At 41.1% G+C, this 25,442-nt stretch overlaps 2 protein-coding genes across 4 annotated transcripts in view; one reads left to right on the top strand and one right to left on the bottom strand.

The window, feature by feature from the left end:
- The window catches only part of LOC308563795 (uncharacterized protein), an 87,793-nt gene that overhangs the window by 12,206 nt on the left and 50,145 nt on the right, over positions 1 to 25,442 (top strand). The window contains exons 2-3 of one of the 3 annotated variants that reach the window (XR_013999845.1): positions 21,560 to 21,650; positions 22,342 to 22,846. The exons of the other annotated variants lie outside the window; for them this stretch is intronic. The gene's annotated coding sequence lies outside the window, so the exon portion shown is untranslated. The remainder of the gene's footprint in view (positions 1 to 21,559; positions 21,651 to 22,341; positions 22,847 to 25,442) is intronic. 3 annotated transcript variants of the gene reach the window in all.
- Positions 1,346 to 23,678, bottom strand: CYP2U1 (cytochrome P450 family 2 subfamily U member 1). Its single transcript, XM_081151203.1, has 5 exons — positions 22,732 to 23,678; positions 8,016 to 8,651; positions 6,001 to 6,162; positions 4,315 to 4,482; positions 1,346 to 3,601 (listed from the first exon to the last, which is right to left on the bottom strand). Exons 1-5 carry the CDS (start codon positions 23,216 to 23,218, stop codon positions 3,423 to 3,425), a joined length of 1,632 nt encoding a protein of 543 aa, XP_081007329.1. The 5' UTR covers positions 23,219 to 23,678; the 3' UTR covers positions 1,346 to 3,422.

Raw genomic sequence — 25,442 nt, 5'->3', positions numbered from 1 at the left:
CTACATCAAACTAAAAATTTTTGCACAGTGAAGGAGACCATCAACAAAATGAAAAGACAACCTACTGAATGGGAAAAGATTTTTGCCAATTATATACCCAATAAAGGGTTAATATCTAAAATATATAAGGAACTTATACAACTTAAAAAAACAATCTGATTAAAAAATTGGCAGAACACTTGAATAGACCTGTCTCCAAAGAGGACATACAGATGGCCAATAGACATATGAAAAGATGCTCAAATTACTAATCAAAGAAATGCAAATTAAAACCACAATGAGATATCACCTCACACCTACCATAATGGCTACCATCAACAAATCAACAAACAAGTGTTGGTGAGGGTGTGGAGGAAAGGGAACTTTCGTGCACTGTTGGTGGGAATGCAGACTATGCAGCCACTATGGAAAACAGTAAGTAGCTTCCTCAAATAATTAAAAATATAACTACCATGTGACCCAGCAACTCCACTTCCGGATATTTATCTGAAGAAATCCAAAACGCTAATTCAGAAAGATATATTGTTTATTGCAGCATTATTTATAATAGCCAAGGTCTGGAGGCAACCTAAGTGCCCATCAGTAGATGAGTGGATAAAGAAGATGTGGTACATATATAAAATAGAGTATCACTCAACCATAAAAAAGAATGAAATCTTGCCATTTGCAGCTGCATGGATGGACCTAAAGGGTATCATGCTAACTGAAATATGTCAGATGGAGAAGGACCAGTACCATAGGATTTTACTTCCATGTGGAATCTAAGAAGACCGGTGGGGGGGAATGCGTGGTAGAGGGGATCAGTGTGGGGGGAAGGGGGACATCTGTAATACTTTAAACAATAAAGAGAAAAAAAGAATAAAGTATCTGCAACAGGGAAAAAAAGCAAAATAAACAAAACAGAAACTAACTCGAGGATAAAGATAAACTGATAGTCACCAGATGGGAGGGGGGTTGGGGTAATGAGTGAAAAAGGTAAAAGGAATTAAGTGCAAATTGTCAGTTACAAAGACAGTCACAGGGATGTAAAGTACAGCTTAGGGAATATAGTCAATAATATGTATGAGTTATTTTAAAAAATAACTTTGCCACAAGAGTTTGTTTAAATTCATCCTTTCCTCAAATAATGCTGGACTTTGATGTGGCAAATAAGAACCTTGGGCTGTGATACAGTTCTGAAAGTAATGTATTACCAGACTGTCTAAATGCTTATGTAATACTGTGGCTATCTCTCTCTCTGGAGGTTTACTCCATCTTCCATTTCCTAACTTGACATCTGGTAAAACAGAATTTGGTTTAGCAGTTAAAATAAAACAAGAAACAAAAATCCAGACATGACACTATCAAAGTTAAAATAAAATGTTTAATAAAAGTTATGCTAAAGATGACTCAAAATTAGATATTAGGCAGATTTATAAAACAAAGTACTACAATTTTTACATTTCAAACAAATCATAAAGTATAAAATTGTAAAATGTCAACATGTGCAAGGAAAGCATTAATAGCCCTTTCAGTGACTAACCATATAAAGCTGTTTTTAAAGTGCTACAGTGTGAGACATTATATTTAAGAGTTTCATTAACATCTGATTTCAACATAGTCTCAGAACAGTTTTTTTTTTCTCAAGCTACAAAATGTTTTGTTAGGAAAGCTGAAATTAAGCATGTATAAAATTAAGGAGTAATAGACTTACTAATCCCAAGTTATTAGTGCAGCTCAAAAGCCTGTGAAATTCCAGATCAGGAACAAACTGTCTTGCTCAAGGTGCGCTTTAATCCACACATGTATCTCATCTAAAATCCACACAACAGCCTCTCCATTTATATACAGTCTGTTCCTGGGCATTTAGTTTATCAGTTTTTTTAACAGAACAAAAATCCTCAAGGCACCTAAAGATTAGCCTGTATTTCATTTGTCCACATTGAAAATGCAGAGGGTAGACTGCTGTGGGATCAAGTGGTGGCAGTACAGAGAAATGGTTTAGAGAAAACTCTCCAGGCACAAAGATTGGTAAGTTTGAAATGAACAATGGTACATTTTAACTAGGTGCCTAAATGTCTCTATAAGCTTCAGCTTTATCAGCTGCAAAATGGCATCCTCTTAATAGAATTTCTGTAATGATTATATATGCCTACAAATAAAGGATTAAATATGGTGCTAGCAGAAGGAAAGACTCCAAAATAGAGTTGTTTGTACTATTATCATGATTGCTTCTATATAAGGAAGGAGTATTATGAGTGAATAAAGGAAAAGTCTCATCATTCTTTGGACTGCGTTCTCACTGGGAGCACTACTGGCATACTGGACAGGACAATTCTTGTACAGAATTGCTCAGACATTTAGCATCCTGGCCTCAAGGCAGCAAAAGGCCAGTAGCACCCCCATCATTGTGATAACCCAAACTGCACCCTTACATTTCCAAATACCCCCTGAAAGAGATCATTACCTTTCTTGAGAACTACTCTTCTAGAGGGGCCTTCTTTTTAAGAAACAATTTAGTGATCTTCATAAGAATAAGAATGCCTCCTTGTCTTTGAGAATATTTAAGGATAAGATAACATTAGGCCTTGTGGCAGGGAGAACAGGAAATAATTCAGTACAATTTGAATCCCAGTATCAAAATTCCCAAGCTCACTATTCAGGGCTCAAGTCAAAAGGTAGATCTGTATCTTTACGAGTAAACTCAGCAGAAAGGAATACTCCATGAAGCCGCTTCAGCCAGGCGGCCTGGCATGTAGTTGAAATGGAAGGTAGACATATAAATTCAGACTATAACCTTTCCTAAACATTACTGGACGAGGGTCCACTTCCTCCCATGTCTACGAAAACTAAAAACTAAAATCATAAACAAAAAGATTAACAAGAACAAAACCACCACCCCTCAACTGACATAAGGGTCTGTGGTAAGAAAAGCTCTAACTCAGCCTGAACTCACATCCTTCTCTGACAGTATTCACATCTGAGCACCACTTTCATGTTGGCACAGGTCTGAAACAGGTCGGTCTTCCTTCTATTCCTGTTTGTTCTCCAGAATTTAACAGGGTTTTGGGGATGTCAGAAAAGATACGGGGCATTTGACCTTCCTTAGTGCTGACCGATGGAAGGCAAGCTTTGTAACCACATGAAGTGATTAAGGCACTGAGAGATGAGAAGAAACACTCACTGGTGGAAGCCACTGGGAATAAAATCCAGATCTGCTTCCCAATCCAGTACTCTGGTCCCATCCTCTAAGTCACAGACAAGCTTTACTAAAATGGCTGAAGTATCCTGCTGAGGAATCCCTGAGATGAAAGCTCCCATACGTTCTACCCTTTTTAGTCTTGAACCTGAGCCTAACCTAGATCCATTATCTACTGAGAATGAAGAATGTGTTTAGAAAGACATGTATTTACATTCTGTTCATCTCCTTTTGGAGATGTTCTTTATCTTTTCGAAATGATTATATTAAATGGATAGGGGGCTAAAGTTAGACCGTATCTTCCAGTCAGAATGGGCTTCTTAGCATCCTTAGATAAAGCAAATGTGAAACTCTGCATCAGGCTCACAAACATCAGGAATAGTTCCATCTTCGCCAGCTGCTCTCCCATACACACCCGCTTCCCTAAAATAAGAGCAGAAAAAAGGAAGCATTATCATACCACCCCTTTTCCTGTCTCTAAAAGGACACATTTATATGAAGTACCTAAATTGTTTTAATAGTTTTAAAATAAAACTGCCACATATACCAGATGACCTCCACAGTGACAATCAGAATTTATACATGTGAAGTGCACATTTTAACTCCTGCTCATAAAAATCTATCTTCATCCTAGACAGGAACTAGAGACAGATCCAATGCTGTGGCTACCTTGACTCCTACTTATGTACCTACTTCTTTCTTTCCTGAGCTCTTACCTGGATGATTAGGGAGGAAACAGATCAGATCATAAGACTCTCCAGAGCATTCCTTTTCTGTAGAAAAAATCCTACGTCCTAATCTAGGAACCTAAAAGAGGGACTGCTGAGAAAAGAGAACCCACCAGCCCAGCAGGAGGTCAAAAGTTGCTCTAATTCCAGCAGTTCCCCTGCACTCAAACAATCACCTGGGCAGTTGAGAAATGAAGATTTCTAGGCATAGGTAAAGATTTAAAACCAAACTGCTTTCATTTTGTTTTTAAAATCTGAAATGAACATAGTGTATTACCTAAATTATTTACCTCTTATATTAGCTTGCCAAGAAAGAAACATTTTTAAAACAGTATTATAAAATAATAAAATATTATTTTGGTTCTTCATTTTTAATTATGCCATTAAGAAAATAAAAGTTTAACTGACCTATCCCAAAAGGAATAAATGTTTCTTTTTTAATAAGTTGTCCTTGATCATCCAGAAATCGATTAGGGTTGAAATCTTCGGGTTTCTCCCAAATAGCTGGGTCTCTGTGCACTGCCCACAAGTTGGTTAATACCAGTGTGCCTTTAGGAATAGTGTACCCTTGGAGCACTAAAACAAAAATAAAGTATCATTCAACATGCTTTTTACTAATAGCTCTCTGTAAATATAACCATCTAAAAAATACCTAGTTCCACACCCAGTTTCTTAATTCTCTGAGATGGAACCTTGAGGTACTTGCAGGCAGGGGGCAAGACCTTGTCAATTGGCATCCCTTTCTCCATACCACTCCAGGACCCAGCCTGAGAGTTGCTTGACGGATGTTGAGTTAATGAATTAGATCAAACCATAAAAACATTACAATAGAAAACACTAACACAGAAATTACAGGGCATACCTGGTCAACTTTCCCAAAGAATACAAATTCCTAATACTTGTATAAAACTTTACAGTTTATAACAGGGTTGGGGAACTTCTGGCCCGCAGGCCTTATATAGGCCAGGGAAATCGTTTGGTCTAGCCCTGCCAAGGCCTCACCAAAGAGAAGCAGTTCCAGCCATCACTTTAGGAGTGAGTTAATTAAATGTTTGACCAAATATAGCAGGCTAATTTTTAAGTTGGTAATTTTGTTGGTAATTTGTTCCGCGAATTATATTATAAATATCCAAATGGCTCTTGGCAGGAAAAAGGTTCCCCACCCCTGGTTTAGAGTTTTTTATGTCCACACAATAATATGAGAAAGGTAAGGTAAAGGGATGTACAGGGAAGTCAGCACTGCCTCTTAACCAGCTGAAAAATTCCCATGCACTTTAAACAGTGCCCAAAAGATACTACACACACAGTGTATCTAATTTGTACCAAAGAAATTGTTAAATGACCCAATGTCATTTGTAAGTGATTGCCTCCTACAATTGTCTCATAACTAGATTTAAGACCATTACATCATGAGCTGTCTCCAAGGAGGTAAATGCCTTGTTATGAGGGATGTTTACAGGGTCTGAGTGCCTATACAGAGTGGGACAAAAGCAGGTTTACAGTTGTAGTATGCAAAACAGTTTATTCTTGTATTATGAAGGACTATAAGCCTACTTTTGCCCCACCCTGTATGTCAAGAGCATGACCAAAAGGACACATTTCACTGTGAGAGGTTGAAACAGGTACCCTTAGAATCAAATGGGATCTTTTCATTCTTTAATATTTATGCTTGTTACAGAACTGTAACAACTGAAGTAGGATAATTCCCAGTTAAAATCCTTAATTCCATATTTAGACTGGCTCTTCAGACCCCTAAGAGGACTAAGAGGTGGGCGCCTTTGCCAATGCTAGCGTGTCTTCTGTCACTGCAGCCACCTCAGATGGCAGCGTCATTTGTTTGACCAGTGTGAACATCTGTGCTCTGAAGACTAGAGAGCCGTTTATAAAACAAGCTGCACAGGAATGCCAGTACAATAAATAAAGGACAAGTGTGGGCTGAAGCTTCCCCTGGACGTTTGGTTGTCCATGACACAATGCTAAACCATCAGAAGGATCAAGCTAGGAGACTGTCACCATACCCTCTCCTCCACTCCCCTGGATTAAGGGGCTGGGCTTCCCACAAGGGCATTCAAAGGAGGAAGGCTCTAGACTTGCCTGTTTTCGCTGAGGTCATATGAGGAATGCCAAGTGGCACTACCATAGTCAGCCTCTGTACCTCCATGATGGTGGCTTCCGTGTAGGGCATCTGGGCCTTATAGGTGAGGGAAGGGGCTCGGTCAGCACCAATGACCCTTTCAATTTCTTCGTGAATTTTTGCTATACATAAAAGGAAAGAGTAAACCAGAAGATAAGCCAGGAGTGAGTTGAGACTGCCCTCCTATGCCTCCTTTCCATCACCTTGTACACACAATGGGTAACATGGCGGTACAGGCCTGACTCAGCCTGAGTGAAGGGAAGCACTGGTCAGATGTTTCAAGTGGAGCCAGCTAGTCCCAGGAACCCTGTTCCACTCTGACTATGAAGGATAAGAGAACAGATAGAGGAGGCAAAGAAGCACTCTGAATCACTCATGTGAATGACTCTCTAAGCTTTTATGTGTGACGATGTGTGGTAGTCCAACATGACCCCCAAAGATCCCCGTGCCTCTTGGTTTACACATTCTTTTAAAAAATTTTTTTAATTGATTTTTAAAGAGAGAGGAAAGGAGAGAGAAACATTGAAGTGAGAGTAAAACATTGATTGGCTGCCTCCTGCATACCCCCTAATGGGGGTCGAGCCTACAACCCAGGCATGTGTCCTGACCAGGAATTGAACCAGCAACCTTTAGTGCACAGGATGATGCTCAGCCAGCTCAGCCACACTAGCTAGGGCTTGGTTTACACAGTCCCCTCCCACTTCGTACCAAGTTGGTCTAAGTGACCAAGAGAATAAGGAAGAGTTGGCATGTCAGTTCTCAACTTTGGTTATAAAAGGTACTGTGGCTCCTGTCTTGGCCATTCACTCTCTCTTGGTCCAATTCAAGCAGCCCTATGGAAACATCCACGTGGTAAGGCCTGCAGCCAGTATCAAGTGGATGAGCCGTCTTGGAAGTGGATTCTTCAGTCGCAGTCAGGTTTATAGATTACTGCAACTGCAGCCAGATTTGACTATAGCCTCATGAGAAATCCTAAGCTATACCATCCAGGCTAAGCTGCGCCTGGATTCCTGATCCTCAGAAACTTTGTGAGATGTTGTTTTAAAGTGCTAAATTTTGGTATAATGTGTTACTCAGCAACAGATTAACTAATATAGGTAGACACAATTCCATCTATAGTAGGCAAAAATTGGCCCCTCAAAGATGTCCCCAGCCTAATCCCTGAAACCTGTGAATATGCTACTTTACCTGGCAAAAGAGACTTTGCAGATGTGATTAAATTAAGGGCCTTGAGATGGGGAAAATATCCTGGATTTTCTGAGTATGCCAATCTAATCACATGGGTTTTAAAATTGGAGAACTTTTCCCAGTTGAGTTTAGAGTCAGAGGGAAATGTGATTATGGATGAATGGTCAGAGAGATGCAGTATTTTTGGCTTCGAAGATGGAGGAAGAGGGCCATGAGCCAAGGAAGCTGGAAATGGATCCTCCTCTAGAGCCTCCAAGAAGGAATGCAGCCCTGCCAACACCTTGATTTTAGCCCAGTGAGACGTGTCAGATTTCTAATGTACAGAACTAGAAGGTGATAAATTTGTGTGGTTATTTGTTACAGGGGCAACAGAAAACTAATCACTGTCCTCCCATGTTCTTCCACTATGAACTGCCACTGGCATTCACTGCCTGTTGGTACTGATGTGGTGGAACTAGCTGGGTGGACTTGTGAAAGTCACATAACTTCCCTGGGCCTCTGTTCTCCATTTTCAAAATGAGATGAATGGGTTCCAATGATCATTATGATTCCCATCAGCTCTAAATGGTTACTCCTCTCTAAAGTTCTTTCATCATAGATTCCACACAGAATCAGACCTGGGAGATTTAAAGCAGGGGCAAGCAAGTATGACAGTCTAGAAACAGGGAATTTCACTGCTAACACCTCTTCACTGCTCAATGCTAGGAGCCACAGGATCACCGAGGTTGCTGATCCTAATTTTAAAAACCTAGTTTTGCCATGAATAAAGGAAACATCTATTAATTACCTTGTATATCGGGGTACAGTGACATATACAGAAGGCACCAAAGCAAAGAGTTAGTTGTGGTATCGGTCCCAGCAATGAAGAGATCCCCGATGATATAAAGTAAGTAATCTTCATCAAAACTACTGTTGCTATTATTTTTCCTCTCTTCCTCCACATGGAGAAGGTACATGTCTATGAAGTCCTGAGGGTTCTCAGCATCCAGAGACTTTTGATGGTCTTTGATCATTTTTCTAAGGAAACTGGTAATACTGTTTTCAATTTGTCTTAATTCCTTAAATGGTCCAAAGGGAAGATAATAAAGCCAGGAGCATATGTTGACCAGTTGGAGCTGGGTGTTCAGAGAGAGTTCTAACGCTCGTGACGTAAAATTAAGCATTTTCTTAAACTCACTATTGGTGTAATCAAAGCGCTGGCCAAAGCACATGGAGCAAATGATGTTAGAGACAGCATTGCTGATAATGGGGAAAGGGTTGAAGGGTTTTTCTCCATGCTTTTGCATTTCCTCCTTCACATATTTGAACTCCTTAATAATCTTGGGCTCCAAGCTAAGCTTTCCTAAACCAAAATGACGAAGAGTTGAATGAGAGAACTTCCTCTGTTTTCTCCAGACTGGACCGTAATGTGCGAATACAACCCCTGCAAAAGGACACACGAGAAAAGATGGTGAGAGAGAGCAATGCTTGATAATACTCACCAGGGCATGCCAGGAGTGAATTCCGTACTTCTCAAGTCACTTGTGCAATGTTCACATACAGATAAGATCACCAGCTGTGACAAAATGATTAGCAAAATGTAGTTGTCAAACTAGTATTTCTTTCTAATAACTAAAAGCATATGCAATTTGATACGGAAAAGTTTGCCATACAGACTGTTATTATAGATTCTAACTCCTGGTGAAAAGAAAAGCAATGCATTTCAACTTCTAGAGTTAATGTAAATTTCAAAATCTTATTTTCATAAGAATGAATCCAGACCTTGAAAATATTTCAGGCTGGACACACCCATATTCTAAACATTCTGAACAGAAGGGTCAGCATGGTAGCAGACTGCACATGACGAGAGGGATAATACCTGATTGTGCTCACCATTAAAATCCCAGCTTCTGGTACAGTGCTGGGCACAAAGGAGGAGCCTGTTAAATATGAGCTGAATAAGCCAAGAGCACAACTGGGTTAGAACACTGGCCATCGGAGCCTGGAACCAAGTAACTGGAAGGTAATCTAAAATCTTTTATTTTGGCAACAGCTCTATTTTAAAAACATCTGAACTCAAGGCCGTCCACAACTACATCTTATTTGACTCCCACATAGAAACTTTATAATAAATCTAGTATCTAATGGAGAAGTGCCCCACCCCCCCCACACACACCACCTTGTTCTTTTTCAAATTGTTTTTAATTATGCTTGGCTCTTTACTCGTTTATAAACTTAATCATCTGGTCAAGTTCTATTTTTTAAAAAGTGCCTTTGGAGCCACGGTGTATTCTTTCTCTGAAAGAATTTGTCTAAAATTATGACATGTTTCTCTTTTTTTCTTCGAGTTTATTTTCTTCTTTTTTGGATATATAAAGTTGGTCCTCTAACTCATTAATTTTCAGACCTTTGTCCTAATAAGTGAGTTAAGACTCCGCAATTTACCTCTGGGTACCACTTTAGCTGTAGTCTACAAGTTTTGTTTGGATGGCATGTATTTTCATTACAGTTTACATTTAAATTTTTTTCTATTATGATTCTGTTTTGCCACCTAGATCAATTTGTCTCATACTGATTTTTGACATTGATGAGCTTGCTTTTTAGCCTGGATATGTGATCAATTTTAATGAAACTTCCTAGTTAAGAAGAATTTTTATCCAAACAGTTGTTGGGTACAGGATTCTTTGTATGTGCAACAGAGAAAGCTTGATAACTGTTGGAATAAAATCTTCTGTATCCTTACCAAATTTTTATCTGCCTGATACCTCAACTATTCGAATACTTATGTTAAAATATTCTGCTGTAATGGTGTGTTTGTCAATTTAAGTTCTGTAAGTTTGTGTTACATGTAAATAAATATCACAGCTATATATTTATATTTGTATCTATGTATCTGTCTATGTTGTTAGGTACATATATATACTAGATGATATTGCTAGGTACATTAAAGTTTAGAATTATTTTATCTTTCTTGTTTAAAAAAACCCAAAACCTTTTATCATCATGCAGTGCCCTCCCTATTCTTAACAAGTAAGTATGACATATATTTTGTCAAAAAATTCATCATCTTTTCTTTTTAAAGTACTTTCTTGGTATAGTCTTTTTCTTTCTTTTACTTTGAAACTTGAACATACCCTTATGTTTGGGGTATGTTTCTTTTTTGGGAAGAGGGTATATCTCTTAAAACAACATATATTTGGATTTTTTAATCCATTTTGGCAATCATTTAGCCTATATAAATTTAGTCCATTTACTTTTAACAGAAGTACTATTTCTAACATTTTGCACTTTTGTCTATTCTCTTTTTCCCTTCCTCTTCTTGCCTTCTTTTGTGCTGAAACAGGGTGAATGCTTACCCTTCAGTTTTTAAAAAGCTTACAGTCTAGTTTAGTGGTCAGCAAACTACAGACCAAAGGTCAAATCCAGCCTGCTGCCTATTTTTGTACTGTCAAAGAGCTAAGAATAGCTTTTACATTTTTACATGGTAGGAAAAAAAACCCAAAGAATAATTTTGTGGTATGTGAAAATCATATGAAATTCAAATTTCAGGGTCTATAAATAAAATTTAACTAGAACACAGCCAGTTAATGAGTCATTGAAATTTATTTACATATAATCTATAGCTCCTTTTGCACTAAAATGGCAGAGTAGTTGCAACAAAGATTAGTGGTGGGGGAGAAAATTTTCTCTGCCAGGGTCCAGGCCAAGACAGGTAAATTTCCTTGTTTTCTTTTGCTGGTGGCCAGGTTTGTTGTGTTCTTTGTCTAATTCGCCGCTCAGTTAAGCTCTTTAAGAGTCCCCTCTTTATCTAGAGGTAACTTTTTTTTTTTTGGTATATCTGTATTGACTTCAGAGAGAGGAAGAGAGAGAAACATCAGTGATGAGAGAGTCATTGATCGGCTGCCTCCTGCACCCCCCTGACTGGGGATCGAGCCCACAACCCAGGCTTGTGCCCTGACTGGGAATCGAACCACGATCTCCTGGATCCTAGGTCAATGCTCAACCGCTGAGCCACACCTGGCTGGGCTCTAGAGGTAACTTTTCATCTTGTGTGGTACAAGGCCACATCTCTCTGCCCTTGCTTTCCTAACTTTGTGTCCCTGACTGGCCAAGAGGTCACTAAAACCCAAGATTCTCCAAAGCATCTGCTTTCTATTTTCAGCAGGGGTAAGGGTGGTGATAAGGAAGTGGTCTAACTACCACACCTTACAGGCACTTCAAGCAGTAGCTGGGAGCTGTTTTTAGCCTACTGGCTCACCCCCGTACCTTCAATTCCTGACCCTTTTGGGAGTTCTGCAGGGTAAACTTAAACTGTCTCACACCCCACTAGTACTCTCCTCTGTACACACATAAAGGTTTTCATCCGTCACTCTATGAAGTCATTTGCTAATCCTGTGTCCACTTTTTGTCTTCAGATGTTGTGGTGCAGGACTGTAAATACATTTCATCACAGGTGGAGTAAATGTTTCTGTTAAAAGTCCCTCTGGTTTAGTATGTGATTGTCAAGACAAAACTGGAATGGAAATATTTCAACTAGTCCCCAAAACAGAACTCTGCCTTTGTTTAATAAAGCTCCATAAACTACTTCCTACGCAACCACAGCTTAGGTTAAACTTTGTCTTTAACCATGGCAAAGTCTTTTGCTGCATTCAGCATTCACTAAGTGTTATTGGGCCTCCTTTTTTCTTTTCTTGGGAAGGTATGGTCTCTCACTACTTCAGGATTTGATACCAATTCTAACTACCATTTCATCACTTAAGATATTACATATGACATTTCTGCTTTGTCCTGTTAAGGAACTTTCTTCCTTTGTTAGGTCCTCAGTCTCACCATCTTTTAAACTACACATCTATATTTCAGAAATACTTTATCTAGCAAAATGCCCTTTTTCTATCCATTTTTCCAATATTTATTTAGAATCTCCTATGTGCCTGATACTAAGGGAACAAAGTTTTAGAAGACATAGTCGCTGTTGTCAAGATACTTACAGTCTTGTGAGGAACTGGGTAAACCAACAATCCTAATACATGGTTGTATGCTGGATTGTACTGAAGTTGCATATTGTACTGAATGTTGTATGTTGGAGGTATATTGAAGTTGCGGTGTAGACACCAGGTCAGCTAAGGGAAGGCAGTGCCTCTCAGAAGAAAGGTCATCTGAGCTGATACTTCATTTGTTAATGAGGATGTGCATGAAGGCACCTCTTAGAAAAATAAATAACCTCAGAAATATTAAAGAGGCTGTTTCAAGAACGGTTTTTGATAATGAGCTAATAGGAATGGAGTGCAAGACAGAAGAGGTGACCAAAGTGACAGTGCCTGAGAATGCCAGGGATGACAGACATGGACAGAATTAATGCCCTCAGGGTTCCAGACTTTACAAAACACCTATCACGTGGAGCCAGAATGGCTTAGCATCTTAGAAGTGTTTGGAAGAGACTTGGGCATATCCTACAGTTGGTAACCTCTCCATTCTTAGCCCTGAAAAGCAATGGTGTTCATGAATGTAGGCAAAAACTTCATCTCAAGGAAGAGGGTGACACTGAGCACAAAAACAGCTCCAGCCAAAAAGTCAGGAATCTTTTGGTTGGGAATGGCAAAGATACCCCCTCAAGCTAGTTGAGCAAAAAGGTCATTTAGGATGTGGAACCCAAAAACGGGAAGGGCCAGCGTCACCACCTCAGGGAACACAATGTCACAGAACTTCTTCTTACTGCACCCAATTTTCACTTCCTTCTGCCTGACTTCTCTTCTACTGTAGACCAGCTTTTCCAAGAACAGCAGCTATCTTGAGATGTCTATTCTCCCATTTTCACCACCAGAGAGAAAAGCCCTCTATTCTCCAGGTCCAACCCTCAACAATGCTGGGTAAGGATTCAAATGCTTCAGTCAGGTGTGCCACAGTGATACCAATTTGGGACACCTTAAGTTCATCTTGTGGCTTGAGGTTTCCAAACTATGCCACAAGTATAAATTCTTACCCCAAAACCATGTGAGGTTAGATCTGTAGCTATGAATGAGTTCTGTGCCCAGCCCACAGACTAACCAGTTTTACAAAGAGGTGAAATATTCTGACCAATCCACCTTTGATCAGGAATCTATCCCTCAACTAGACACTGTGGCCAGGGAAGACAGTTCTTATAGAGTTATGGCATCTTCCCCTAACCAGTTTGGCTAAGTGGTTAGAGCATCAGCCCGCAGACTGAAGGGTCCCAGGTTCAGTTCCAGCAACGGCACGTACCTTGGTTGCAAGCTTGATCCCCAGCCCATCACCGCGTGTGCAGGAGGCAACCAATCATGTCTCTCTAACACTGATGTTTCTCTCTTTCTCTCTCCCACTCTCTCTGAAAAGCACTGGAAAAAATATCCTCACATGGGGATTAAAAAATAAATAAATATATGGCATCTTTTGTCCCAACCATAGTTAATGTGTGCAAAAGGATGGTGGGGACAAAGAGTTTCTCAGAGGAAAGGAGTGCTCAGATACTAGATAGTTGAAACAAAAATCCACCCAAACCAAATAAAGGACAGGCTAAACTGACTCTAATACATTCTCACAAAGGAATACTATACAGCTCTTAAGAATGTTGCAGGATAATTTAAAAAAATTTCCCCCTTTTTATTGAATTATTGGGGTGAAACTGGTTAAATTATACAGGTTTCAGGTGCACAATTCTACAGCACATCATCTGTACACTGTATTATGTGTTCAGTACCCCAAGTCAAGTCTCCATCCATCATCATTTATCTCCACTATACCCTCCACCACCTCCCCCCAGCAGTCACCACACTGTTGTCCATGTCTGTATTTTCTTATTTTTCTTTTTTTGCTCAATCCTCCCACCCCCCCAACCCTCCCCTAATAGGGGACAGCCTGTTCCCTGTCTATAAATCTGTCACTATTTTCTTTGTTAGTTAATTTTGTTCATTAGATTCCACATATGAGTGAAATCATATGGTACTTATCTTTCTCTGACTGGCTTATTTCACTTAGCATAATGCTCTCCAGGTCCATTCATGCTGGCACAGAGGTAAGATTTCCTTCTTTTTTATGGCCTAGTAGTAGTCCACTGTGTAAAAGTACCACAGCTATTTTATCCACTCATCTACTGATGGACACTTTAGCTGTTTCCAAATCTTGGTTATTGTAAATAAAACTGCAATGAGCATAGGGGTGCATATATTCTTTCAAATTAGCATTTCGGGTTTCTTCAGATAATTTCCCAGAAGTGGAATCAGTAGGTCATAAGGCATTTCCATTTTTTTGTGGTTATTTTTTTTTATTAATCCTCACCTGAGGATATTTTTTCCATTGATTTTTAGAGAGAAGAGAGGGAGGGAGGGAGGGAGGGAGGGAGGGAGGGAGGGAGGGAGGGAGGGAGGGAGGGAGGGAGGGAGGGAGGGAGGGAGGGAGGGAGGGAGGGAGGGAGAGAGAAAGAAGAGAGAAACATCAATTGGTTGCCTCCCGCATTCATCCCGCCTGGGGTGGGAATGGGACCTGCAACCTAGGTATACGCCCTTGACTGGGAATCAAACCTGAGACCCTGTAGTGTGCAGACTGATACCCTAACCACTGAGCCATACCAGCCAGTGCCATTTTTAATTTTTTGAGGTAACTCCATGCTGCTTTCCACAGTGGTTGCACCAATCTGCATTCCTACCAACAGTGCATGAGGAAATCCTCCACATCCTCCCCAACACTTGTTTGTTGATTTGCTGATGGAGGCTATTCTGACAGGTGTGAGGTTATACCTCATTGTGGTTTTATCTTGCATTTCTGATGATTAGTGACACTGAGCATCTTTTCATATGCCTATTGGCCATCTGTATGTCCTCTTTGGAGAAGTGTCTATTCAGGTCCTTTGCCCATTTTTTAAATGAATTTTTTTTTGGGGGGGGGGGATGTTGAGTTTTACATGTTATTTATAAATTTTGGATATTAACCCCTTATCAGATATATTGGTGAATATATTCTCCTATGGCTTGTCTTTTCATTTCGTTGATGGGTTTCCTTTGCTGTGCAAAAACTTTTTTGTTTGATATAGTGCCATTTGTTTATTTTTTCTTTTGTTTCCCTCGCCTGGGGAGATATATCAGAAAAATATTGCTACAAGAAATGTTCGAGATTTTATTGCCTATGTTTTCTTCTAGGATTTCTATGGTTTTAAGTCTGACTTTAACTCTTTAATCCATTTTGAGTTTATTCTTGTGTATGGTGTAAGAAGGTGGTCTAGTTCCATTTTTTTGAACGTATCTGTCCAGTATTCCCAGTACCATTTAATGAATAGACTAGCTTTACACCACTGTATGTTTTTTACCTCCTTTGTCAAATATTGACTGTAAAAGTGTGGGTTCATTTCTTGGCTCGCTATTCTGTTCAGTTGATCTGTATGTCTATTTGTATGCCAGTACCATGCTGTTTTGATTACTATGGCTTTGTAGTATAGTTTGATATTAGATAGTGTGATTCCTCCAACTTTATTTTTCTTTCTCAAAGTCACTGTTGCTATTTGGGGTCTTCTGTTGTTCCATATAAATTTTTGGAATGCTTATTCTAGTTCTGTGAAATATGCCATTGGTATCTTCATAGGAATTGCGCCGAATCTATAGATTGCTCTGAGTAGTATGGACATTTTAATGATGTTAATTTTTCCTATCCATGAACACAGTCTATGCTTCCATTTATTATTTGTTTGTTTATCTTTATTGTTGAAAGTATTACAGATGTCCCCTTTTTTGCCCCATTGATCTCCTCCACCTTGCTCTCCTCCCCCCAGGCCTTCACCACACTACTGTCTGTGTCCATAGGTTATGCATATATGCATTAAGTTCTTAGGTTAATCACTACCCACCCACGCACCCACCCACCCCTGCCTTCCCTCTGAGACTGAGATTCCTCAGTCTGTTCCATGCTTCTGTGTCTCTGGATCTATTTTGTTCATCAGTTTATTTTGTTCATTAGATTCCACATATGAGTAAGATCATGTGCTACTTGCCTTTCTCTGATTGCTTGTTTCACTTAGCATAATACTCTCCAGGTCCCATCATACTGTCTCAAACGGTAAGGGATTCTCGTTTTTATAGCTGCATAGTATTCCATCGTATAAATGTCCAAGAAGATGCTTGATATGATCTCAATCTTCCTGAACTTGTAGAGACTTGTTTTGTGTCCTAACATTGGTCTATCTTTGAGAATGTCCCATGTGCACTTGAGAAGAACGTATATTCTGTAAATGCTTCCATTTATTTGTATCTTTTTCAATTTCTTTGTCAGTGACTTATAATTTTCTGAGTACAGGTCTTTTACATCCTTGGTTAAATTTATTCCTAGGTGTTTTTTTTTTTTTTTTAAGCAATTGTGAATGGGATTGTTTTCTTAGTTTCCCTCTTAGATAGTTCATTATTGGTACATAAAAATGCAGCTGATTTCTGGATATTTTGTATTCTGCTACTTTACTGAATTCATTTATCAGTTCTAGTAGCTTTTTGGTAGAATCTTTAGGGTTCTCTATATGCAGTATCATGTCATTTATAAATAATAACAGTTTTACTTCTTCCTTTCCAGTTTGGATGCCGTTTATTTCTTCTTGTCTGATTACTGTGGCTAGGACTTCCAGTACTATGTTGAGTAAGAGTGGTCAAAATGCTGTAACTTTCTAAATAAACTTTCTCTTATAATTTGAAAAAAGAAAAAAGAATAGTGGCCCTGGCCATTGTGGCTCAGTTGGTTGAGCATGGTCCTATGAACCAAAAGGTCAATGGTTCAATTTCTGGTCAAGGCACATACCCCAGTTGCAGGCTCAGTCCCCAGTAGGGGTGTGCAAGAGGCAGCTGATGGATGTTTCTCCCTCTCCCTGCCTCTCTCTAAAGTCAATGAAAGCATATTGGGAAAAGAAGTGGTGACAACAGACATCCCTACCTTGTTCCCAATCTTAAGGAAAATGCTTATTTTTTCTCACTGAGTATGATATTGCCTGGGTTTGTGATATATGACTTTTATTGTTCCATCTATTCTCACTTTGCTGAGTTTTTTGTGTGTGTTTTTTTCATAAATGGGTGCTGTATTTTATCAAATGCTTTTTCTGCATCTATTGATATTATTATGTGGCGGGTGTTTTTTTTTTAACTTTTTAAAAATCCTCACCCAAGGATATGTTTACTGATTTGAGAGAGAGAGGAAGGGTGAGAGACGGAGAAACATCAATGTGAACAAGAAATATCGATCGGCTGCCTCCCATTATTACTATAATAAAAAGTTGATGCAGTTCTACACTGATCACATGAAAGTGCTATCCACTGATTATATGTGCCCTTTCCTTCCACAGGGTCAAAGAAGTGTTCGTCTTAGTGGGAATTAAGGCCCTCTTACCTAACTCTTTTAGATACCTATTTTACTGCATTTACCATAAGATTCAGTTATCTTGTTTTCTCATCCATTTTCAAATTCCCCAGATGAACTTTCATTTCTGTCTTCAGTTTCTAACTTCATTTTGCATCTTGTTCCCCTTAAAGCAGCCAGTGCTGATGAGCTATCCTGTACTTTTAAACTTCCTCACAATTTCCTTTGCCTTCCATTTTTATGGCTTTGCCGTTTGCTTGGACTCTTGCTCCAATTCTCTAACAATGTCCAAAATTAGAAATGATCTAATTTCTATCAACAGGGATATAGATAAATAACAAGAGCTAGCAGTAGAACGATACTTCAAATATATGACCTGCAAGTTTAAAAAATACATACCAAATAAAGTTATGTACTGTTCATAAATTTGCAGCAAATCTGAGTGGTGGATAAATGAGTTTATGTTGCTCTCTGAATCTTACACTTGAAATAGTTTATAATAAAAATAGATGTGCAAAAACCTTTTAGAAGAACTGGGCCACACTTAGAGAAAGCACTCCTTTGGTAGCCTTGGCTCTGAGGTTCTAACTTTATTTTCTTTCCTGCTCAGGAAGAGAATCTTATGAATTAATGAGTAATAGGTATAGCTAATGTCGTACATCTAATGGCCTATCTAACTTATTATAGTTTTTATGGGCTTAAAAAGAACACCAGTCCTAGCCAGTTTGGCTCAGTGGTAAGAGTGTTGGCCCACAGACTGAAGGGTCTTGGGTTTGATTCCCAGTCAAGGGCACGTACCTCAGTTGCAGGCTCAATCCCCAGCCCCAGTTGGGGCACGTGCAGAAGGCTACCAATTGATGTGTCTCTCTCGCATCGATGTTTCTCTCTCTCTGTCTCTCCCCCTCCCTTCCATTCTCTCTAAAAAAAAAAATCAATGGAAAAAACATCCTCAGGTGAGGATTAACAACAACAAAAAGAACAACAGTCTAAGTATGATATTTTTTAAAACTCTAATATAATAAATAACCTCTCCATATTCTAGACCGTTTTGGCAATGTGTTAACTATTTCCAGCCTCTCTATGCATATCACAATTTCTGAAACATTCCCTTCTCTGCTAGTCTTTAGCAGCAAAATTATTTTAAAATATCTTGTGATAAATATTTAATAATGTTACCAGTCCCTAATTCCTAATATCATTTATTTTCTCAACAGTCTGCACATCTTATTTCTGGACAGTTTCACATATTACAGTTTTTCCATTGGAAACCTTTCACCAAAGGTGGCTTAGGCACTCCTCAAGTTTTGCTCAGCTGAGCAGCTCAGCCTTTAGCTTCAATGGCCTCTCTTCTTCAGGTTGGTCATGCTGTCCATTCCTTGACCAGTGAAGTCTACTCAGAATTCATCTGCTCTTTCAGTCTTTGACAGGAATCTTGAAATAAACTCACATTCTCCTCTTTAATTCTTCACTCTTGAAAAAGTTCCATTAAAAAAAATTCCTCAACTATATAAATTTTCCTATTCAGATGATCTGTTCTCTCTATTCCAAGTTAAGTCCACAGGCATTTCTTTTGTGACATATGGTTCTTCCTCTCCCTTTTCTTGTCAGTCACCTTCACCAGCTACAGAAATTGTTCTCAATTCTTTCACAGCACATTTGTCAAATTCATCACAGCACACACATCCACCAGAATAAGAGCAGCATTGCCTAAAACATCCTGGCTCTTGGAGGTATGAATGCTTTAGTTGAGATGCTGAAGCACCAAGTTTCCCCAGGCTCCCAGTGCTTCTTAAATAAAAAGGAATGTTACAATCTGTGATCCAACTAATACTTGGAAACTATCTCATTATAAATTCTTGACCAAACTATATATCCAAGAAGGACCTCAAAGAAGAAAATCTAATTTCTACCTTTATAAATCTAAAGGAAAAGACAGACATGCAACACAAATTACAATATGATGTGGTAAGTGCATCAATAAATGCTTATATGCACGCATTCACTCATTTCTTGATTACATACTCGGTGCCAATTAGTGGGGACACAGTGTTACCAAGATGAACAAAATCTTTGCCCTCACAGAGCTTACATTCCAGTGGTAGGTAGACTTGGTGAAGTAAGCATGTGAAAAAATAAGTTGTGGTACTGAACAGTGTCTAAAATAGGACTAAAAAGCAACAATTGGCCTGGGAGATAACAAGGAGTCAGTCAAATGAAAAGCTATTCTGGGCCCAGGGATGACAAACCCAGTGGCCTCGGCAGTCACAAGCTTGGCAGGAATCAGCTTAGTGCGCCTAGAGCAGGTTGGAAGGTACGAGTAAAAGGAGAGTGGGAAGAGAGAAAATCATAAAGGCTGGCAAGGGCCAGATTCTTTAGGGCACAGTAGGTCAAGTATAGAGCTGGAGGCAATTGGTTTCAGCTAGGAAGTGACACGGTTTGATAAATGATTTTTCAAAAGAGATCCCTTTGACTAATGCATAGATAAGAGTGCAGGAGAAGCAAGCGGGCTAGTTATCAGGCTTCTGAGCATTGGATGAGAAATAACGGCAGCTTGGATGAGGGTGCTGACAGTGGAGATGGAAAGTGGATTGATGCAGAACACGTATCTGGTAGGAAGTGACAAGAGGTCGGGTAGGGGACGGGGCGGGAGTCAGAAAGAAACTGGTGCTGCCATCAGAGAAAAGAATAGAGCACCTCTACCTGAGCGGTAGAGGAGTATCTCAGGGACCCGTTTCCCAAAGGGGTAACGTTTAAGCAGGAATGAAAAAACAAAGTATCAAGTGTTGGTGAGGATGTGGAGAAACCGGAACCTGTCATTGCTGACAGGAATGTAAAATGGTACAGTCACTGTGGAAAGCCATTATGGCAGCTACTCAAAAAATTAAACAGATTTACCCTATAATCAAGCAATTCCACTTCTGGATATATACCCAGAGAATTGAAAGCTGGGACTTAAACAAACATATATTTTCAACTGAGTAATTATTTGTTGAGGGTCTGCATAGTGGCTCATCAGCAAAAAGATACATTGGAAACAGAAGTCAATACATGATTTCAGTCATCAAATGCCCATTTCACGAAAGACACTATACAAGGGTCGGGATACAAAGATGGTAAAGAGAAATCACTAGGCTGAGGATCCTGGTCTGATGAAGGAGACTGGACAAGGAATTTGGCCACAGGTGGACCTGGCTGTGGGCAGAGATGCATCAAGCACTCTATTCACATTTAGTTCCTTGGGAGTGGGGGTGGTGTGCACCAGGGATGGTAAAGAGTGAGGCTACAAAGAGAGAATGTATGCCGAGGCTCTGGAGGGTCTCGGTGACAAGTTCCGTACCACTGTATTTTATAAGGCTACACACCAGGATAGAGTGTGGATTTGAGCTGAAAATGACCTTTTGCTGTTTTGGGCAGAGGAGACATATTGACTGAGGGCATATATTTTGACCCTACACAATCACTAATTGGCTGATAATGCATTGTAATTTTGAGGGTGAAGTACCATTATTCCTGTTTTACATAAAAATTTAAGAAGCTTGTCTAAGGTCATGCAGCTAAATAGTGACAAAGGTAGGATTTGAGCCCAGTTCTAAATTCAAACCCAGAGATTTTGAGCATTTTACTGTGGTCTCAGAATCTCCAGGCAGTCTACCACTTAGTTATTTTTTAATAGATTTAACACCCTAAACTAGCTCATTTCTACACTTTAGGCTATTTAAAAGTGAAAAACTGGCCCGGTTGGGTGTGGCTCAGTGGATGAGCATCGACCTAGGATCCAGGAGATCGCGGTCCGATTCCTGATCAGGGCACATGCCCGGGTTGCGGGCTCGATCCCCAGTCGGGGGCCTTTAGGAGGCAGCTGATCAATGGTGACTCATCACTGATGTTTCTATCTCTCTCTCCCTCTCCTTTCCTCTCTCTGAAATCAATAAAGATATATTAAAAAAAAAAAAAAGATCGAGATAGAAAATTTTTTATAATGTGTATTTGACCACAATTTTTTTTTTTTTAAAGAAAAGCAGGCAGGAGTTTCCAGGAAGCTATGAGATTGGAAGAGAATTCCAGGTAGAAGCAGCAGCATGTGTGAAGGCATGGAGAGGGTGAGGTATGCACTGTGACTTCCGTTTTTCAGTGGTACCTTTGGAATATTATGATCATCATTACTACTATTCATTTAAAATCCTGATGCAAAACTCTGGCAAACTCAGATTATAAAAAGCCTGGTTCTCTCTATACCACATTCCAGGAAAAGGAAATAGCAGTTCACTTACTTAATAAGTACTTATGGAACATATACTATGTGCCACACATAGGAATTACTCTGTCGTCCTGGATGTCAGTCTAGTGGTGAAGACATCCTGGCCCCACGTTACAAAATTTTGCAGCCTCAGTTTGGTAAGTGCAGTGAAGGAAAAATACTTGTGCAATGAAACAAGGGAGCTTAAATTACTTGGAGAAGCTGTGAGGGGGAGAGAAAAAAAGCACCCCTGAGTCAAAAACAATAAAAAAAGTCTGGGACCTATGCTAGCCAATAAGATAAAGGGAGAGGAAGACAGATAAACAAAGGGAAATAAATAGGTGGATGGATGGAGTTAGGGGAAGAGTAGATGTGATATTCTATTGAAACAGATAACGCATTTCCTAGCTGGGAAAAATTGCCCAAGTTAGACTCCCATAGGCAGGAATCACGGCAGCTATAAACCCAGCGTATTGTTTGCCAGTAGGCCCCTAAAGTGTTTTCTGAACTTCCTATCTGTGGGAAAATAAATATCTTAAACTCTTGCATGCAAACTCAGAAGGTGAAAAGAACATCCCGCCTCGTTTCTCATCCGGCCCGTTTCCTGGTACATGGCCTGAAGTGAGGCTTGGTTCTGGGAAGGAGAGAATACCCCTGGAGAGAGGCAGCCCAGCTTCACACCGTGTCACTCCCTTCACTCCCATTACCCTTCCTCGACTTTCCGGTGGGTGTACTACTTCTGATCTTGAAATACAAACTCATCAGCTACAGCTGGATGACATCTTAAAGGCACCAGATAAGAGAGGTGCTGCTGCCCAACCCCCTCGGCTCAGACGCAGGAGGGCGGCGGCGGCGGCGGGTGCCTGCGGCTGGCTGGAGGGGGCCCATGCCCCGCAGCCTCGCGCGTTCACCGGGACCGCAACACCCGAGGCTCCCAGGCCCAGCTCACCCTTCTCCTTGGTTATGCGGCTGACAAGCGGCAAACGCGGACGGTCGCTGAAGATCTCGGCCTGCTGCACCAGAGCCTCGCGCACGCTGTGGAAATCGTTGAGGACAACCACCAGGTAGTGACCCAGGAAAAAGCTATAGATGTTGCCATAGACTTGGGCCAGGTAGGTCAGTATCAACTGCGAGCTGGCGGGGGAGGGGTCAGTGCCCGCGCCCCTAGTCAGGGGATCCTTCCAGCTCCTTCCGCGGAGGAAGGACGGCAGCAGAACGAAACCGATGTTGCCCACCACCGGCCAGGGCGTGGGCCCAGGGGGAATGCCCGGCGGCCTACACCGCCGCAGCCAGCTCCAGCCGAGCAGCGCCGCCAGGCCGAGCAGCAGCAGGGCCCCGCCGGTGGGGTCCAGCCGCAGCACCCCCAGAGGCGCCCGCAGGAGACTCAGAGGCCAGGGCGGGCCCTCGGGGGGCTGGGGCAGTGCGGGGGCAGCCATGGCCTGTGCGCGCACCCTCGGCTCTCCCCCGGGTCCTTGGGCGGGCGCACCCGGCTGCGGGCCGCGGGGCGCCGCCTTATCCAGGAACCCCGGGAGGGAGGAGCGGCGGCGGGCGCCCTGGATTGGCTGGGCCTCCCCCCTTCTCCCACCTCCTGGAAAGTGCAGCGCCCGAGCGGAGCGGAACTGGTCGTCGCGTGCGGGCTCGGCGGCCGAGGAGGTCCGGGGTTGAGGCGGGGCCCACCCTCGGCAAGTTTGGCCCCTAATTTCCGTAGCGCCCGGCCTCTGGGTCAGGCTCGGCCGGGCGGCTCCAGAAAACAAAGATGCTGGCAACGCATTCTTGCGCTCTGATTGGCTGCCCGACTTCTTGAGTCGTTTGTTTGTGCAGCGAATGTATCAACCTTGCTGGCACCACGGGCCCCTAAAGTGAGGCGGCCTCCACCCCGGCAGCTCCGCCGGCACCGGAGAGGGAGTGCCCGCCCTTACCCCTTGCTACCCGGGGTTGGGGGGAACTCCCTCTTTATTTAAATCGGGATTCGTGGAAGGAAGGACCCTTCCCTTTCCTCTTCCCAGAGACAGGAGGGCGATGGAAAAGGGAGTGTTAAGTTTGCAGGTGTTCGCGCCCCGCGCTGCGGGAAGGGTGGGCAGGGGTAGCGGTGGGTGGGCTGAGAAGCTGCCAGGGTCAGGGAAACCTCTTTAGGAGGAGAGTGAACTCTCCGTGTGCATTATAGCCAGTGGCCTGGTAAAGTGCTTCCACTTTACCTATTTCAGGAACTTGATTGGAGGATTTAATTAGCTAATAATATAAAAAGAAAAATAATAGGGGGGGAGGGGCGACAATATTGTTACTGATGTGAGACCAGACTTGAAATGCTGAGGTTAAGACATTACGTAAGAATTGTATAATAATTTTAAGACAAAAGTTCAGCTTCTAATCTTCCATCATAATGGCTTCTAGGTGCTTCCCTTTTCCCTCTTCTACAGCTTAAATCCCCTCATTTTACCTACTGAAAGGTCAGTTTCATATGAATAATCTTAATTGATTATAATGAACAAATCTGCTTCCCTATTTCTGATTATTTTGTGTTCTTCTGCACACACTAAAAGTTTCAACACCATGCTGTACTTAGAAGTGTGACTAAAGCATAGTGAGCCCTCTTTATTTGCTCTGTAATCCATTCTGTTTTCTATAAACAAATGATGCCAGGAGGCTGTGCTAACTTTCAAATCTACTTTGCTCTAGTATTATTTTGCCACGTTTTTCATAAGTCATTTTATTATTATTATTTTTTTAATTTATCTTTATTGTTGAGAGTATTACAGGTGTCCCTTTTTTCCCCCCAATTGACCGCCTCCACTTCGCTCCCACCCCCTCCCCGGGTCTTCACCCTGTTATTAACTGTGTCCATGGGTTATGCATATGTGCATATAACTTCTTTGGTTAATCTCTTCCCACCCTCCAGCCCCCTTCCCTCTTCCCTCTGAAATATGATCGTCTGTTGCATGCGTCAGTGTCTCTGGATCTATTTAGTTTGTCAGATTCTTTTGTTCATTAACTTCTTCTTAAAGAAGACTCTTCAACTTTTCCTATAGTGCTGGTCTGGTGGCGATGAACTCCTTTAGCTTTTTCTTATCTGTGAAGCTCTTTATTTGACCTTCAATTCTAAATTATAACTTTGCTGGGTAGAGCAATCTTGGTTGTAGTTCCATGTTTTTCATCACTTTGAATATTTTTTGCCACTCCCTTCTGGCCTGCAAAGTTTCTTTTGAGAAATCAGCTGACAGTCGTATGGATGCTCCCTTGTAGGTAACTAATTGCTTTTCTCTTGCTGCTTTTAAGATTCTCTCTTTGTCTTTAACCTTAGGCATTTTAATTATGATGTGTCTTGGTGTGGGCCTCTTTGGGTTCCTCTTGTTTGGGACCCTCTGTGCTTCCTGGACTTGTAAGACGATTTCTTTCCCAGGTAGGGGAAGTTTTCTGTAATTATTTTTTCAAATAGGTTTTCAATTCCTTGGTCTCTTTCTTCCCCTCTGGCACCCCAATAATATGAATGTTGAGCCTTTTGAAGTTGTCCCAGGGGCTCCTTATACTATTTTCATATTTCTGGATTCTTTTTTCTTTTTGCTCTTCTGGTTGGGTGTTTTTTGTTTCCTCATGTTCCACATTGCTGATTTGATTCTCAGCGTCCTCTACTGTTGATTCCATGTAAATTATTCTTCATTTCAG

This window comes from Miniopterus schreibersii, assembly GCF_964146895.1.
Source record: "Miniopterus schreibersii genome assembly, chromosome: 1".
Lineage (NCBI taxonomy): Eukaryota > Metazoa > Chordata > Mammalia > Chiroptera > Miniopteridae > Miniopterus > Miniopterus schreibersii.
The sequence above is the reverse complement of the archived record's forward strand: the minus strand, read 5'-3'. Positions and strand labels throughout refer to the sequence as shown.